The sequence below is a fragment of the Oncorhynchus gorbuscha genome, linkage group LG18 (genome assembly GCF_021184085.1).
Source record: "Oncorhynchus gorbuscha isolate QuinsamMale2020 ecotype Even-year linkage group LG18, OgorEven_v1.0, whole genome shotgun sequence".
Lineage (NCBI taxonomy): Eukaryota > Metazoa > Chordata > Actinopteri > Salmoniformes > Salmonidae > Oncorhynchus > Oncorhynchus gorbuscha.
The window spans coordinates 63220299-63236845 of NC_060190.1; the positions used below are offsets into that span (position 1 = coordinate 63220299).

Here is a 16547-nt window from a genome sequence, read left to right on the forward strand (position 1 = left end):
TAAGAAGAATCCTAGAGTGCCAGCTAAAGAGATACAGAAATCTATGGAACATCCTAACATCTCTGTTGACGAGTCTACGATACGTGAAACACTAAACAAGAATGGTGTTAATGGGACGACACCACAGAAGAAGCCACTACTGTCCCCAAAAAACATTGCTGCAACTCTGAAGTTCATATAAGAGCACCTGGATGTTCCACAGCGCTACTGGCAAAATATTCTGTGGATAGATGAAACTAAAGTTGAGTTGTTTGGAAGGAACACAACACTACGTGGGGAGAAAAAAAGACATAGCACACCAACATCAAAATCTCATCCCAACTGTAAAGTATGGTTTGGGGCTGCTTTGCTGTCACATGGCCTGGAAAGCTTGCCATCATCGACAGAAAAATGAATTCCCAAGTTTATCAACACATTTTGCAGGAGAACGTAAGGCTATCTGTCCGCCAACTGAGCTCGTCAGAAGTTGGGTGATGCAACAGGACAATGACCTAAAACACAGAAGTAAATCAACAACAGAATGGCTTCAACAGAAGAAAATATGCCTTCTGGAGAGCCCCAGTCAGTCCTGACCTCGACCCGATTGAGATGCTGTGGCATGACCTCAAAAGAGAAGCCGCCTCCCTAAGTTATTTTTACTCACTTCTTTAGCACAGTCCACCAACCCTGATGTCCTTGCCGTGTCTGAATCCGGGCTTAGGAACCAACAATTCTGAGATTTCCATACCCAGCTACAACCTTTTCCATCAAGACAGAACTGCCAAAGGGGGAGGAGTTGCAATCTACTGCAGAGAAAGCCTCCAAAGTTCTGTCATACTTTCCAGGTCTATACCCAAACATTTTGAACTTCTAATTTAAAAAATGAACCTCTCCAGAAATAAATATCTCACTGTTGCCGCCTGCTATCGACCCCCCTCCTCTCCCAGCTGTGCCCTGGACACCATTTGTGAATTTATCGCCCCGCATCTAGCTTCAGAGTTTGTTCTGTTAGGTGACCTAAACTGGGATATGCTTAACACCCCGGCAGTCCTACAATCTAAGCTAGATGCCCTCATTCTCACACAAATCATCAAGGAACCAACCAGGTACAACCCTAAATCTGTAAACATGGGCACCCTCATAGACATTATCCTGACCAACTTGCCCTCCAAATACACCTCCGCTGTTTTCAATCAGGATCTCAGCGATCACTGCCTCATTGCCTGTATCCACGGTCAAATGACCACCCCTCATCACTGTCAAACGCTCCCTAAAACACTTCTGCGAGCAGGCCTTTCTAATCGACCAGGCCGGGTATCCTGGAAGGATATTGACCTCATCCCATCAGTCGAGGATGCCTGGTCATTATTTAAAAGTAATTTTCTCACCATCTTAGATAAGCATGCCCGTTCAAAAAATGGAGAACTAAGATATAGCCCTTGGTTCACTCCAGACCTGACTGCACTTGACCAGCACAAAAACATCCTGTGGCGGACTGCAATAGCATCGAATAGTCCACCACGATATGCAACTGTTCAGGGAAGTCAGGAACCAATACACGCAGTCAGTTAGGAAAGCGAAGGCTAGCTTTTTCAAGCAGAAATTCGCATCCTGTAACTCCAAAATGTTTTGGGACACTAAAGTCCATGGAGAACAAGAGCACTTCCTCCCAGCTGTCCACTGCACTGAGGCTAGGTAACACGGTCACCACTGATAAGTCCATGATAATCAAACATTTCAGTAAGCATTTCTCAACGGGTGGCCATGCCTTCTTCCTGCCTACTCCAACCCTCGCCAACAGCTCCACATCTGCCGCAGCTACTCGCCCAAGCCTCCCCAGCTTCTCCTTCACCCAAATCCAGACAGCAGATGTTCTGAAAGAGCTGCAAAACCTGGACCCGTACAAATCAGCTGGGCGAGACAATCTGGACCCTCTCTTTCTAAAACTATCCGCAGCCATTGTTGCAACCTCTATTACCAGCCTGTTCAACCTCTCTTTCGTATTGTCCGAGATCCCTAAAGATTGGAAAGCTGCCGTGGTCATCCCCCTCTTCAAATGGGGTGACACCCTAGACCCAAACTGTTACAGACCTATATCCATCCTGCCCTGCCTATCTAAAGTCTTCGAAAACCAAGTTATTAAACAGATCACTGACCATTTCGAATCCCACCGTACCTTCTCCGCTGTGCAATCCGGGTTCCGAGCTGGTCGCGGGTGCACCTCAGCCACGCTCAAGGTACTAAATGATATCATAACTGCCATCGATAAAATATATGCAGTCTTCATCGACGTGGCCAAGGCTTTCGACTCTGTCAATCACCGTATTCTTATCGGCAGACTCAATAGCCTTGTTTTTTTCTCAGGACTGCCTCGCCTGGTTCACCAATTACTTTGCAGACAGAGTTCAGAGTGTGAAATCGGAGGGCATGTTGTCCGGACCTCTGGCAGTCTCTAAGGGGGTGCCACAGGGTTCAATTCTCGGGCCGAATCTTTGCTCTGTTTATATCAACGATGTCGCTCTTGCTCTGGGCGATTCCCTGATCCATCTCTACGCAGATGACACCATTCTGTATACTTGTGGCCCTTCCTTGGACACTGTGCTAACTAACCTCCAAACGAGCTTCAATGCCATACAACACTCCCTCCGTGGCCTCCAACTGCTCTTACACGCTAGTAAAACCAAATGCATGCTTTTCAACCATTTGCTGCTCGCACCTGCCCGCCCGACTAGCATCACCACCCTGGACGGTTCCGACCAAGAATATGTGGGCAACTATAAATACCTAGGTGTCTGGCGAGACTGTAAACTCTCCTTCCAGACTCATATTAAACATCTCCAATCCAAAATAAAATCTAGAACTTACCCAAGTAAAACTGACTATCCTACTGATCCTCGACTTCGGCGATGTCATCTACAAAATAGCTTCCAACACTCTACTCAGCAAACTGGATGCAGTCTATCTGTCACGCCCTGGTCGTAATATATTGTGTTTGTCTTCATTTATTTGGTCAGGACAGGGTGTGACATGAGTTTATTGTGGTGTGTTTTGTCTTGGGGTTTTGTGGGGTGTTGAGTGTGTGGCTTAGTGGGGTTATCTAGCAAAGTCTATGGCTGTCTGGAGTGGTTCTCAATCAGAGGCAGGTGTGTATCGTTGTCTCTGATTGGGAACCATATTTAGGCAGCCATATTCTTTGAGTGTTTTGTGGTTGATTGTTCATACCTTTGTGTTTGCACCAGATAGGGCTGTTTCGGTTTTCACATTTCATTATTTTGCAGTTTCTGCATGTATAGTTTTTTCCTTCATTAAAATATCATGAATCAGCATCACGCTGCATTTTGGTCCGATCCTTGTTCCACCTCTTCGTCAGAGGAGGAGATAGAAGAGAACCGTTACACTATCACAGTGCAATCCGTTTTGTTACCAAATCACCTTATACCACCCGCCACTGCGACCTGTATGCTCTAGTCGGCTGGCCCTCGCTGCATATTAGTCGCCAGACCCACTGGCTCCAGGTCATCTACAAGTCCATACTAGGTAAAGCTCCGCCTTATCGCAGTTCACTGGTCACGATAACAACACCCACCCGTAGCACACGTTCCAGCAGGTTTATCTCACTGATCATCCCCAAAGCCAACACCTCTTTAGGCTGCCTTTCCTTCCAGTTCTCTGCTGCCAGTGACTGGAACGAATTGCAAAAATCGCTGAAGTTAGAGACTTTTATTTCCCTCACCAACTTTAAACATCAACTATCTGAGCAACTAACCAATCGCTGCAGCTGTACATAGTCCATGTGTAAATGGCCCAGCCAATCTACCTACCTCATCCCCATACTGTTTTCATTTTATTAACTTTTCTGCTCTTTTGCACACCAGTATCTCTACTTGCACATCATCATCTGCTCATTTATCACTCTAGTATTGACTTGTTGATGCTACCCATCCCGGTAGCGGGATAATTGTCATCAGCAACTGCTGAATAGCATAGTGCCACAGTCAAATAATATTACAAAAAAAAACATTTATATTCATGAAATCACAAGTGCAAAATATAGGAAGTTTAGCCTTTTGTTAATCCACCTGTCATCTCAGATTTTGAAATTATGCTTTACAGCTAAAGCAATCCGAGCATTTGTGTAAGTTTATCGATAGCACAACAGGTCACGGAAATCAGAAAAGCAATCAAAAAAATTGTTTACCTTTGATGATCTTCAGATGTTTTCACTCACAAGACTCCCAGTTACACAACAAATGTTCCTTTTGTTCCATAAAGATTAATTTTATACCCAAAATACCAACGTTTGTTTGTCGCGTTATGATCAGAAATCCACAGGAAAGAGCAGTCACGACAACGCAGACGTATATTCCAAATAATATCCATAATGTCCACAGAAACATGTCAATTGTTTTTTGTAATCAATCTTCAGGTTATTTTTAAAATCCATATTCGATAATATAATCAACCGAGTGTGTAGCTTTTTCAATAACAGCGGGAGGAACAATGGCGGCTTTACTCAATTGTGCAAAACTCATTCTGAGAGCCCCCACCTATCCACTTACGCAATGTGATCTTTCATGCTCATTTTTCAAAATAAAATCCTGAAACTATGTCTAAAGTTGACACCTTAGGGAAGCCATAGAAAAAGGAATCTGGTTGATATCCTTTTAAATGGAGGATAGGCATGCATAGGAACAGAGATGTTTCAAAATAAGAGGCACTTCCTGATTGGATTTTAATCAGGCTTTCGCCTGCAATATCAGTTCAGTTATACAGTTTTGGAAACTTTAGAGCGTTTTCTATCCTAATCTGACAATTATATGCATATTCTAGTTTCTGGGGCTCAGAAATAGACAGTTTCAAATGAGTACGTTTTTTTTGTTGCCAAAAACGAAAACACTGCCCCCTACACTCAACAAGTTAATCTGCTAAATTGTAATTATTCGCTCTTATGGCCTATTTATTGCCTAACTCCTCATGCCTTTTGCACACACTGCATATAGACTTTATGTTTTTCTACTGTGTCATTGACTTGTTTATTGTGTTATTGGCTTGTTTATTGTTTACTCCATGTGTAACTCTGAGTTGTTGTCTGTGTCACACTGCTTCACTTTACCTTGGCCAGGTTGCAGTTGCAAATGAGAACTTGTTCTCAACTAGCCTAACTGGTTAAATAAAGGTTAAATAAAATAAATAAATACATAAATAAAGTTCACCCCCAAGAATATTGTTTAACTGAAACAGTTTTGTTAAGAGGAATGGTCCAAAATTCCTCCTGGACATTGTGCAGGTCTGATCCACGACTACAGAAAACATTTGGTTTAGTGCTGCCAAAGGAGGGTCAGCCAGTTATTAAATCCAAGGGTTCACATACTTTTTACACCCTGCACTGTGAATGTTTACACTGTGTTCAACAAAGACAAAAAAATATATAATTTGTCATGTGTTATTAGTTTAAGGAGACTGTGTTTGTCTATTGTTGTGACTTAGATGAAGATCAGATCAAATGTTATGACCAATTTTTGCATAAATCCAGGTAATTCCAAAGGGTTCACAGACTTTCTTTCCAATGCATATGGGGCAGCAGCCTCTAAGGTGTAGGGTTGAGTGGATGGATATTTAACAGTCTGATGGCCTTGAGACATAAGCTGTTTTTCAGTCTCTCGGTCGGTCCCAGCTGTGATGTGCCTGTACAGACTTCGCATCTGGATGGTAGCGGGGTGAACAGGCCGTGGCTTGGGTGGTTGATGTCCTTGATGATCTTTTTGGCCTTTCTGTGACATCGGGTGTTGATTGTCAGTGATGTGTACGCCAAGGAACTTGAAGCTTTTCAACTTCTTCATCTGACTCTGAAGTAGATAAAGGGCGTCCTTGCCAAAATCTCGAATTTTCCCTTTAAAGTGAGTGGTGGTCCTTTGTAGCTCAGTTGGTAGAGCATGGCGCTTCTAATGCAAGGGTAGTGGGTTTGCTTCCTGGGACCATCCATACGTAAAATGTATGCACGCATGACTAAGTCCCTTTGGATAAAAGCGTTTGCTAAATTGCAAAGTCCATTATTCAATTCCAAGGAAAGTTTAACTGAGTAGGGTTGCGATCACACACACTTAAATAGCAATCTCAAATGTGCAGAGTCATTCATCTGTACAAGTTGAAAATAGCATGAAAGATAAACAAGATATCCCAGAAAGTTTTTTTGTTTGTTTTTCCTCTAGGGTATAGAATAAATGAGTTTGAAAAATCACTTTGAATTCTACATTCCATTTGAGTTGGGATAAGTTACAATTGATTATGTGATCCAGGTTTTAAAATCACTTTGCTGGGAACGTATTGCCTAAGGATCAGGTTAAGCCTCCAATTTGAGGAACATCTTTTCATTTGCCCCCAGATTTGTCTCTAATTGAAGGAAATAGTTCAGAATGAAAAACAAACAGAGGCCAATCACGCACGGCTTTTTTCTGCAGACATCTGTGTGCAATAAGTTTCATTTGAGGTTGCTAGCTGGAATGATTGCTTTGAGGGCGAACAAATACGGTGTTATGAATAAACATATTGTGAACCCCCCGAATAACTTCTGTATATAATACTTAATCAAAGATTTTAATGGGATACAGAAGAGCGTTACCTTTCCAGTTATTCATAGATATCTCTGAAAAGGAAAAAACATACCTCCAGAATGCATGGGTGGTCCACATAGCAAAACCACTCCTTGGCTCTCTCGGACATTCACAGCACTCCGTGCAGTTTGGGTCTTGAAGTTATCTAGGTCTAATCAACACAAAAATCAAGCTTTAGTGTTACTACAGAATGGATGAATATGCATAATAAAGCATAATGGACAGTAAGCATTAACATGAGTATGCCTAAATACAGCTGACAACTCAATCAGTATCAGCCAATGTGTTTCCCACTGTGGTTTGAGTTTCACCAATACATGCATCCATTATATTGGTTTCTTCAAAGCTCTAAAATCCATGTGGTGCAGGAAACCATTCACAGGTACAGTGATTGATTGCTTTAGAACACACCCAATGCTATACAATACTTTGAAAGGCAACTGTAACATTGAACATTATTGATGGACTTGAGTATGTGATGTATACCTCACAACACACCGTGGTTATGATAGCAGCAGGAGATTAACTTGCAAAGGGATAATAGAGAGAGGAGGAAACTTGGAAGAACTTAACAAACACAGAGCACATGACAAAAAACAGGATTCAGTGCCAAGAGCAATAACCAACATCATTATTAAATGCAGTGTAATCTTGCACTTAGCTTCCCCATTGATACTCTGGGCGGCATTCATCCCTGCAAATGAAAGGGGAAAAAGCTGACAGACTGAGCTTGTACCTGGGATGATGAAACGTTACTCTGTTTCAGTGAGTGATGGGCAAACCACTGTACCCCTGTGCCTAATGACTCCGCACCCTTGGGCTGGCAGCCCTGCAGTCAGGCCCCGAACACAAACAAAAGAAAGTCAATGTGACCGTTAAGACAAATTGGGAAAAGAGAAGGATTATAGAGGGGAGTGGGAGAGCGAAGGGAAGATTAATGAGCCAGTCTCTGATGACCGTGGTGAAATCCAACACGGCCAAGTCGTAGCAGGATTCTGTCCAGGCCATGCGGTGGGTGGCCATCTTCCAACAGAGCAGTGGAGAATTAGAACTCTCAGCCAAGGTGCTGATTCTAAAGCAGGAGGAGGTAGGCTAGCTAGGCTATCTACAGACAGGTGGTGCAGGCTGGTTGGAAAGCATAGTCACACAGCTGCAGCTGATCATGACGGTAATATTAATTTCTAACAGTGGGGGTTGGTACTGAAATGTAGTAATCAGTTAAGGTAAAGAGAGGAGGCCCTCCTATTCTCCTCTCTCCTCACACAGAAAGTCACAGCAGGGACTGGTGCTAAAATGCAGCATTCTGCAGGCTGGCTTTACCCTGTCTGTAGTAGAATGAGTGCTTCCTCTAGGCTAATATGTCTCCTCTGCACAGACTCCAACTCTGAGAGCCAACAAGAATGTGTCGGGAGGGAATCCAGAAAAAAATATATAGAGAGGTATCTTATCCAACTTATCCAGTTGTGTTACAGTTGTTCAGAAATTCAATGTAAATAGGATGAACTTGATGGCCATAACACATCACAAAAAAGAAACACATCGTCAAAATGACGGTTGAATTGTGGAGACAGGAAATGGAGGAAGCAAGCCATCCTTGTCTATGGCAGCTTCTTCATTACAAGGAAAAGCTAGCAGCCTATGCAGCAACCTTCATGTATCGCCAATACCTTCTCTGTGCATTCCCCTACTAGACAATAAATATCAAGCAGCTTCCCTCCTCACCTAGGACCCACAAGTGAGATTGATTATCCAGCCCATGAGGGTAAAGGCAGTCAATCTCTTAAGGGGAAGGAAAGGCTCTCTATCTCTAGGACATGATCAATAGTGAGACGGCATGATCAGTGAGAGGGGAGAGGTGTCTCTACACTGTCTGTCTGTTGGCTCTCTATATGGTAGAGAATCATGCCAAAGCTTCATATTCATATAAATGATTGTGTCTGGTTTGCAAAGTCTTCAGCTGTATTTGTGTTGTTTTCCTTTCAAGTCCAGAACACAGACGCTGGCATAGATTTGCAAAGTATCAGTCAATACCGAGTGAGCTCAGATGCTGTCAAACCTGGAAACACAGCGACAAATGAGAATCAATGGAGTCAGAAGCTGCCTTGCCCATTTTGTTGCATCTGACATTCCATTCAATTAACCCTTAAAAATATATACTTGAAGAACACCAAAAAAGAAATCAGAATGCTAAGGCCACAGCAACAATACTCACACAGAAACACACAGATGTGTTAAAAATAGCCCAATCACTTACATGCAAACTGTAGAGTGGCTCGGCAGCTGAGGATGATCCCCCATGTGTTGAAGGCAGTGCACTGGTATATCCCTGTGTCTTGGTCCCTGTCCAGACTGTTAATGATCAGGTTGCCTCCAGACATGTGACGCCGGTAGTCACTCCCCAGATCAATGAGTGTTCCGTTAAGCGACCATCTGGAAAGACGCAAACACAATCAGCAGCCGGGCCTCTAGAGATGCACACACACAAACATGTATCATATGAATCGATTTGATGGGTGCAGGTGACCATTATTCTGTGAACACCACGAGATAGGAAATATCAAAACATTAGTTTGAATCTTTATGATTCCCTCATGATAAAGACAATTGAATCAAATGAAAGATATTGGATATAATCACCCTGTAATTGTTGGTGTTTTTAGCGTGAGACTTTTCATAGTGTATTGGGTTAGCCTAGCTTGCTGCCTTGGCGTTTCAAAGACTGGCCTATTTGTTTCTATTGTACATAATTGAATTATGGGAAAAATGTACTTCACATCTCACATTAATGATATAAAATAATTATGATATAAAATGATGTAAAATATATTCTATGTTTTGAGTCATAGCTCAAAACAAATAATATTTTCAAGTTGTCCAAAAACACCAATCACCAGCTAAAGATAAATACAGGGATATACACTGAGTGAGGTCAAATAAAGTAAAATATAAAATGTTTTGGATGGTTTAGTACTAATGATTTGCTGCAATAAACAATTTACAAATAGGAAAACTAATTTTTGTTTTTACAAAGTGAGACAGAAACCTAAAAACTAAAAAGGAAAATGAACGAAGCTGAGCGGCATGATAAGTATGGATTATTTTCCACTTAAGAAAGCAAGTAATTGTGAATGATTAGGATGAGACTTTGAGCCAGCTAGCTTGAACAATGCCATTCTGGGACAGTGAAATGACAATTCCAATGATGAGCAAAAAAATCTATATTGTTTTCCCCCTTTTCTGTAAACTAACGAGCAGAGAAAATTATTCTTCACACAGCCTTAAAACCAGCCATGACTCTCCCCAGACTCCCGCCTGACAGACTACAAAAGATATAGCTGTCTTTCATGTTGTTGACTGCATTATTCATCTATCACAGTGTGGTTTTCACTTAATCAGACATATTTTGTCATCATTCCAGATACCAAAATTATTTTCAAAATGTTTGAAGTTACAGTGTGTGATGAAGCCTATGTTTTGTGGGCGCACAAATATGAATGCAAAAAACTAGGGAGTTTGATGACTTATTGAATCTCAATTGCTTTTTAAAAAACCGCTTGTTTCTACATGTTCCAAACTGCTCTGTTGATACAGTATGATACATCATGTTACCATAGGTATGCCGTCTATAGAAGGAGGATCTCACGTGTAATCTCATCCTAATATTTATATATTTCTTAATTCCATTCTTTTACTTTTAGATTTGTGTGTATTGTCGTAAATTGATACTACTGCACTGTTGGAGCTAGGAACCCAAGCATTTTGCTACACCTTCAATAACATCTACTAAATATGTGTATGTGACCAATAAGATTTGATTTGATTTATAATAAAGTGGAGAGGGGGAGAGGGGGAGGTGGTCTGGTGGCTAATTATATTTGCAGCCACCCCAGAATATCTGAAGTTAATGGGAGAGGACAGTAGGCAGGCTGAGCAGATCAGACACCCCTGGAGCAGATGGCTGAGCTCTGCCTCTGCTGGGTGTGATGGTGTCTATGCACGACACAGCCAGTCACATTGCCAGCCACCCAATCTAGCAGCAGTAGCAGCAACACCTTAAACTGCAAGCCTGAACAGTGGGACAAGTTGTCAGAGAGACCCCTCACCTGCCACCACTAAGTAGCCACCAGAAAAGGCCTGGTATGAAACCCCCCTGAGGGTGAAGGCTAGGTGACAGAGCATGAAACTCCTGTCACATATAGAGCACCCATTCCAAGAGAGTAAGAGTAAAGAACAAGAATAGACCACAGTGCTGCAGTGTAATTTCACTACAAAACCAGCAGATGTGGAGTTATTTAACCTGAACCAATATAATTGAAATCACACAAATTACCAAGCAGTCATCACACTGAGATGTTATTATCACTCCACCACTTAAACCCCATGCGGACATAACTATCCTTTGCCATCCACTATCCAAAACATGAATTATCCATGTTAGCATAGTCATATTGTATTTGAGTTGTCACCATCATCATCATATGCAGTGATGTGTATCTCTCTAACAGTCAGTAAAATGGTTCTCATCACCTGTGAGGTTGTGAGCAAAACCTCAACTATAGCAAAAACATTAAATTAGACGTATTTTTACTGTGAGAGTATAAGATTATTGCAAGCAGCATGCTGTGACCTGTATAGAAGTATGTGCCCTCAAACCTGTTGCCAGCTCCGGACTAATGAGGACTAGGGTTGCAAAGGGTAGGAAACTTTTTGGTAAATTTCCGGAATTCTTCAATGAGAAGTTAAACCCTGGAATTTGGGGTATTTTGCTTAAATTCATCAAAAAGTTAGCTTATAACAGTGAACCCTTTTTGTTGGATACACATAAGGTGATTCTAGATCTTGTGGCATATTTTGGTTAAACTATCCACAATTCAATGGAATTGCAACCCTCTGCAAGGCACAGTGCATTCTTCCATCACATGTGCAGTGAACTCTTCCATCACATGTACAGCTGATTCTCAAGATCTTGCACAATAATGAGATGCTATTGAGCCCACACTACTACACTGTCTGAGCCAAGGACTACATGCTTTCTGGTAAGTTCACAACAAGCAACCTCTGACAAAAGTCCCTCTACTTCTCTTCGAGGTGAAAATGATGAATCAGACACCTTATCGATAGCAACAGCTCATCGTCCTCCTGCAATCAGATTTGTTTTTACTCCATGTAGGAACGTAGTCAGAGAAATGATGATGAATGTCTTGCTCAAGCTGTGTATGCAACTGGTTCACAGATTCAGAGTTCAAGTGAAGGTCAAGCAAATCATAGCGGTCAAGGTCAAGCAAATCATCTCTGATGGGTGGTCGAATGTTCGTTGGCAAGGAATAACTAACTACATCATCTCCACCCCTCAACCTGTATTATACATGAGCACAGACACAAGGGACAGACACACCATTCTCTACATTGCATATGAGCTGAAGGCAGTCATCAATGACCTTGGACCCAGAAGGTATTTGCACTGGTGAATGACAATGCTGTGAACATGAAGGCTACTTGGTCGAAAGTGGAGGAGTTATACCGCACTTCACACCCATTGGCTGTGCTGCTCATGCATTGAATCTACTCCTCAAGGACATCATGGCACTGACAGAATGAATACACTCTACAAGAGAGCCAAGGAAATGGTTAGGTATGTGAAGAGTCAACAAGTTATAGCTGCAATCTACCTCATCAAGCAAAGTGAAAATAATAAGAGCAGCACATTGAAGCTGTCCAGTAACACCCATTGGGATGGTGTTGTCATCATGTTTGAGAGGCTCCTGGAGGGGAAGGAGTCCCTCCAAGAAATGGCCATATCACAGTCTGCCGATATGGACTCCCCCATCAAGAGGATCTTTCTGGATTATGTCTTTTGGGAGAGAGTGGTAAACAGCCTGAAAATCCTGAAACCTATAGCCGTAGAGGATGGCTGACGTTTTACATGCCCGTAATAAATTGTGATATTATGTTCATTTTTTTTGCGTTGTTTGTAACTTGTCTTTTTACTTATTTTGTACATAATGTTGCTGCTACCATCTATTATGACCAAATATAACTTCTGGACATCAGAACTGAGATTACTCACCAATTATTTTATTAATGAAAGCATAAAGATGCCATTATTAGTTGCATTGTTCTAGTTTGAACCTGCCGACTGTCACTAAGAACAGAACAGCGGGAATGTTTCCCTAGTCAGCGCCATTGTTAGCACAATGCCCCTTATTAAAGTGTTGCCAGTTTGGCGGGGTGGGGGTCCACCCCCCCCTCCTCCTCCCTTCCCAATGGGCGAGGTCGGTCTTCTGTGCGTGGCTTTGCGGCCCATCCCGTGCCCCCTGACCTTGTGCCTTGAACCTTGTGTGCTTTCAGTGGATACACCTGGAGAACTGCAAGGCAGTCCCATTGTGAGCCACTCGGGAGCCATGACCAATATATATTGTCCTGCTAATAACAGGGTTAACAATATATCCTGTGAGAATATCCAACAGGCTTTTATATAATTCTAAATTAATAATAATAATCGCTTTCTTTAGAAAATAACAATATTTTGGAGATGTAAAATGAGCGAAATAAAGGCCATTGTTGAACATGTGTTGAGACAATGTTACTAATTTGTAAATAAAGCCACAGTTTGTTACTTTGAATGATTTATTTCTGTTTTTAGAGGGAGAAAAAACAAACACCTACAGTCATCTCATGGGTCTCGCAGCTGAGGCCGGCACGGGTATTGAACCAGCATCTGTAGCAACAGAGATTTTAGACTGCTGCCCACTCAGGCGCTATACAACATGACCGGGCAGGAGTGGCCTACAGTACTACAGTAAGGGAAAAATAATCCAAACAAAATAAAATAATAAAAAACTTAGTGTAACAAAAGTTTTAGTAAGTAATACTGAAGTCGTGCACAATTATCCGTTTCTAATTAGGTTTATATCGCCCATTCATTGTCAGTTAGAGACACAGTAGGACCCAAAAGCATAATCAGTGCTCTAACTCCCCCTTGCGCTGGTCTGGAGAAATTAAGTGGTGATGAAGGGTACCATACTAAACCTCAAATGACCTATAAGTCCCCCGGCGTAAGCTCACAACTTTTAAAGGAGGAACCACTGTACCTACAGTTTCAAGCAGACCACCACAGTCCCTGTGCCCAAGAAAGCGAAGGTAACCTGCCTAAATGATGACCGTAGCACTCATGTCGGTAGCCATTAAGCCATTAAGTGCTTTGAAAGCTGGTCATGGCTCACATCAACAGCATCCTCCAGGATACCCTAGACTCACTCCAATTCACATACCGCCCCAACAGATCCACAGATGACGCAATCCCAATCGCACTCCACACTGCCCTTTCCCACCTGACAAAAGGAACACCTATGTGAGAATGCTGTTCATTGACTACAGCTCAGCGTTCAACACCATAGTGCCCACAAAGCTCATCACTAAGCCTGGGACTAGGACCATGGGACTAACACCTCCCTCTGCAACTGGATCCTGGACTTCCTGACGGGCCGTCCCAGGTGGTAAGGGTAGGCAACAACACGTCTGTCATGCTGATCCTCAACACTGGGGCACCTCAGGGGTGTGTACTTAGTCTCTTACTGTACTACCTGTTCACTCATGACTGAACGGCCAGACACGACTCCAACACCATCATTCAATTTGCCAATCACACAACAGTGGTAGGCTTGATCACCGACAACAACGAGACAGCCCATAGGGAAGAGATCAGAGACCTGGCCATGTGGTGCTAGGACAACCACCTCTCCCTCAACTTGATCAAGACAAAGGAGATAATTGTGGACTACAGGAAAAAGAGGACTGAGCACGCCCCCATTCTCATCGACGGGGCTGTAGTAGAGCAGGTCGAGAGCTTCAAGTACCTTGGTGTCCACATCACCAACAAACTAACATGGTCCAAGCACACCAAGACAGTCGTGAAAAGGGCACGACAAAACCCATTCCCCCTCAGGAGACTGAACATATTTTTCCATGGGTCCTCAGATCCTCAAAAGGTTCTACAGGTGCACCATCGAGAGCACCCTGACTGGTTGCATCACTGCCTGTTACGGCAACTGCTCGGCCTCCGACCACGAGGCACAACAGAGGCTAGTACAAACGGCCCAGTACATCCCTGGGGCCAAGCTTCATGGCTTCCAGGACCTCTATACCAGGCGGTGTCAGAGGAAGGCCCTACAAATGGTCAGACTCCTGTCAGACTCCTGTCAGACTCCTGAACCTCTAATCAAATGGTTACCCAGACTATTTGCATTGCCCTGCCACCCTCTCCCTCTCCCCCTCTTTTACACCGCTGGTACTCTCTGTTGTTATCATCTATGCATAGACACTTTAAGAACTCTACCTCCATATACATATTACCTCAACTAACCGGTGCCCGCGCACATTGACTCTGTACCGGTACCCCTCATATATAGTCTCGCTATTGTTATTTTACTGCTGCTCTTTAATGACTTTTATTTCTAATTCTTATCCGTATTTTTAAAACTGAATTGTTGATTCGAGGCCCGTAAGTAAGCATTTCACTGTAAGGTCTATGCCGGTTGTATTCGGCGCATGTGACTAATAACATTTGATTTGATGAACTCTGGTTGACCTTAAGGTTTACATCAATGTTGCATGAGGCCTCTTCATCAAATACTGGCAGGGAATGAAGCCACGCTCAGAGCTGTCTCCAGCTGCAGACCTCACCTGGTTTCCCCTGAGGCCACACACACAGGCAAAAGTAGGCCCACACACTCACAAGCACACTCACACACACATACACTACATGACCAAAAGTATGTGAACTGGACATCTGCTCGTCTAACATGTCATTCCAAAATCATAGGCATTAATGTGGTGATGGTTCCCCCCTGCGCTTCTATAACAGCCTTGACTCTTCTGGGAAGGCTTTCCAATTGATGTTGGAACATGGCTGCAGAGACTTGCTTCCATTATTCGCATAAGTGAGGTTGGGCACTGATGTTGGGCGATTAGGCCATGCTCGCAGTCGGTGTTCCAATTCATCCCAAAGGTGTTTGATGGGGTTGAGGTCAGGGCTCTGTGCAGGCCAGTCAAGTTCTTCCACACCGATCTTGACAAACCATTTCTGTATGGACCTCGCTTTGTGCATGGGGGTATTGCCATGTTTAAACAGGAAAGGGACTTCCCCAAACTGTTGCCACAAATTGGAAGCACAGAATCATCTAGAATGTCATTGTATGCTGTAGCATTAAGATTTCCCTTCACAGTGTTTCCCTTCACTGTGTTATGACATGTGGGGTGCGATGGAGTGACATGTGGGGTGGTGGGGAGTGGAGTGGGGTGGAATGGAGTGGCATGTGGGGTGGAGTGGAGTGGAGTGGCATGTGGGGTGGTGTGGAGTGGAGTGGCATGTGGTGTGGAGTGGAGTGGCATGTGGGGTGGTGTGGAGTGGAGTGGCATGTGGTGTGGAGTGGCATGTGGTGTGGTGTGGAGTGGAGTGGAGTGGCATGTGGGGTGGTGTGGAGTGGAGTGGCATGTGGGGTGGAGTGGAGTGGACTGACATGTGGAGGTGCGGAGTTGGGTGACATGTGGTGTAGAGTGGAGTGACATGTGGGGTGGTGTAGAGTGGAGTGATGTAGGGTAGGGTGGAGTGGAGTGACATGTGGGGTGGTGTGGAGTGACATGTGGGGCGGAGTAGAGTGGAGTGATGTATGGTAGGGTGGAGTGGAGTGACATGTGGGGTGGAATGGAGTGACATGTGGGGTGGTGTGGAGTGACATGTTGGGTGGAGTGGAGTGACATGTGGGGCGGAGTGGAGTGACATGTGGGGCGGAGTAGAGTGGAGTGATGTAGGGTAGGGTGGAGTGGAGTGACATGTGGGGTGGAATGGAGTGACATGTGGGGTGGAATGGAGTGACATGTGGGGTGGTGTGGAGTGACATGTTGGGTGGAGTGACATGTTGGGTGGTGTGGAGTGACATGTTGGGTGGAGTGACATGT

General features: G+C 43.6%; 1 protein-coding gene across 2 annotated transcripts in view; it reads right to left on the reverse strand.

The window, feature by feature from the left end:
- Positions 1-16547, reverse strand: part of LOC124003530 (contactin-3-like) — a 76401-nt gene that overhangs the window by 32756 nt on the left and 27098 nt on the right. For both annotated transcript variants that reach the window (XM_046311857.1, XM_046311855.1), the window contains exons 4-5: positions 8845-9020; positions 6643-6741 (exon numbers count right to left, since the gene is read on the reverse strand). In XM_046311857.1, the coding sequence (XP_046167813.1) occupies positions 6643-6741; positions 8845-9020 (275 nt within the window). The remainder of the gene's footprint in view (positions 1-6642; positions 6742-8844; positions 9021-16547) is intronic.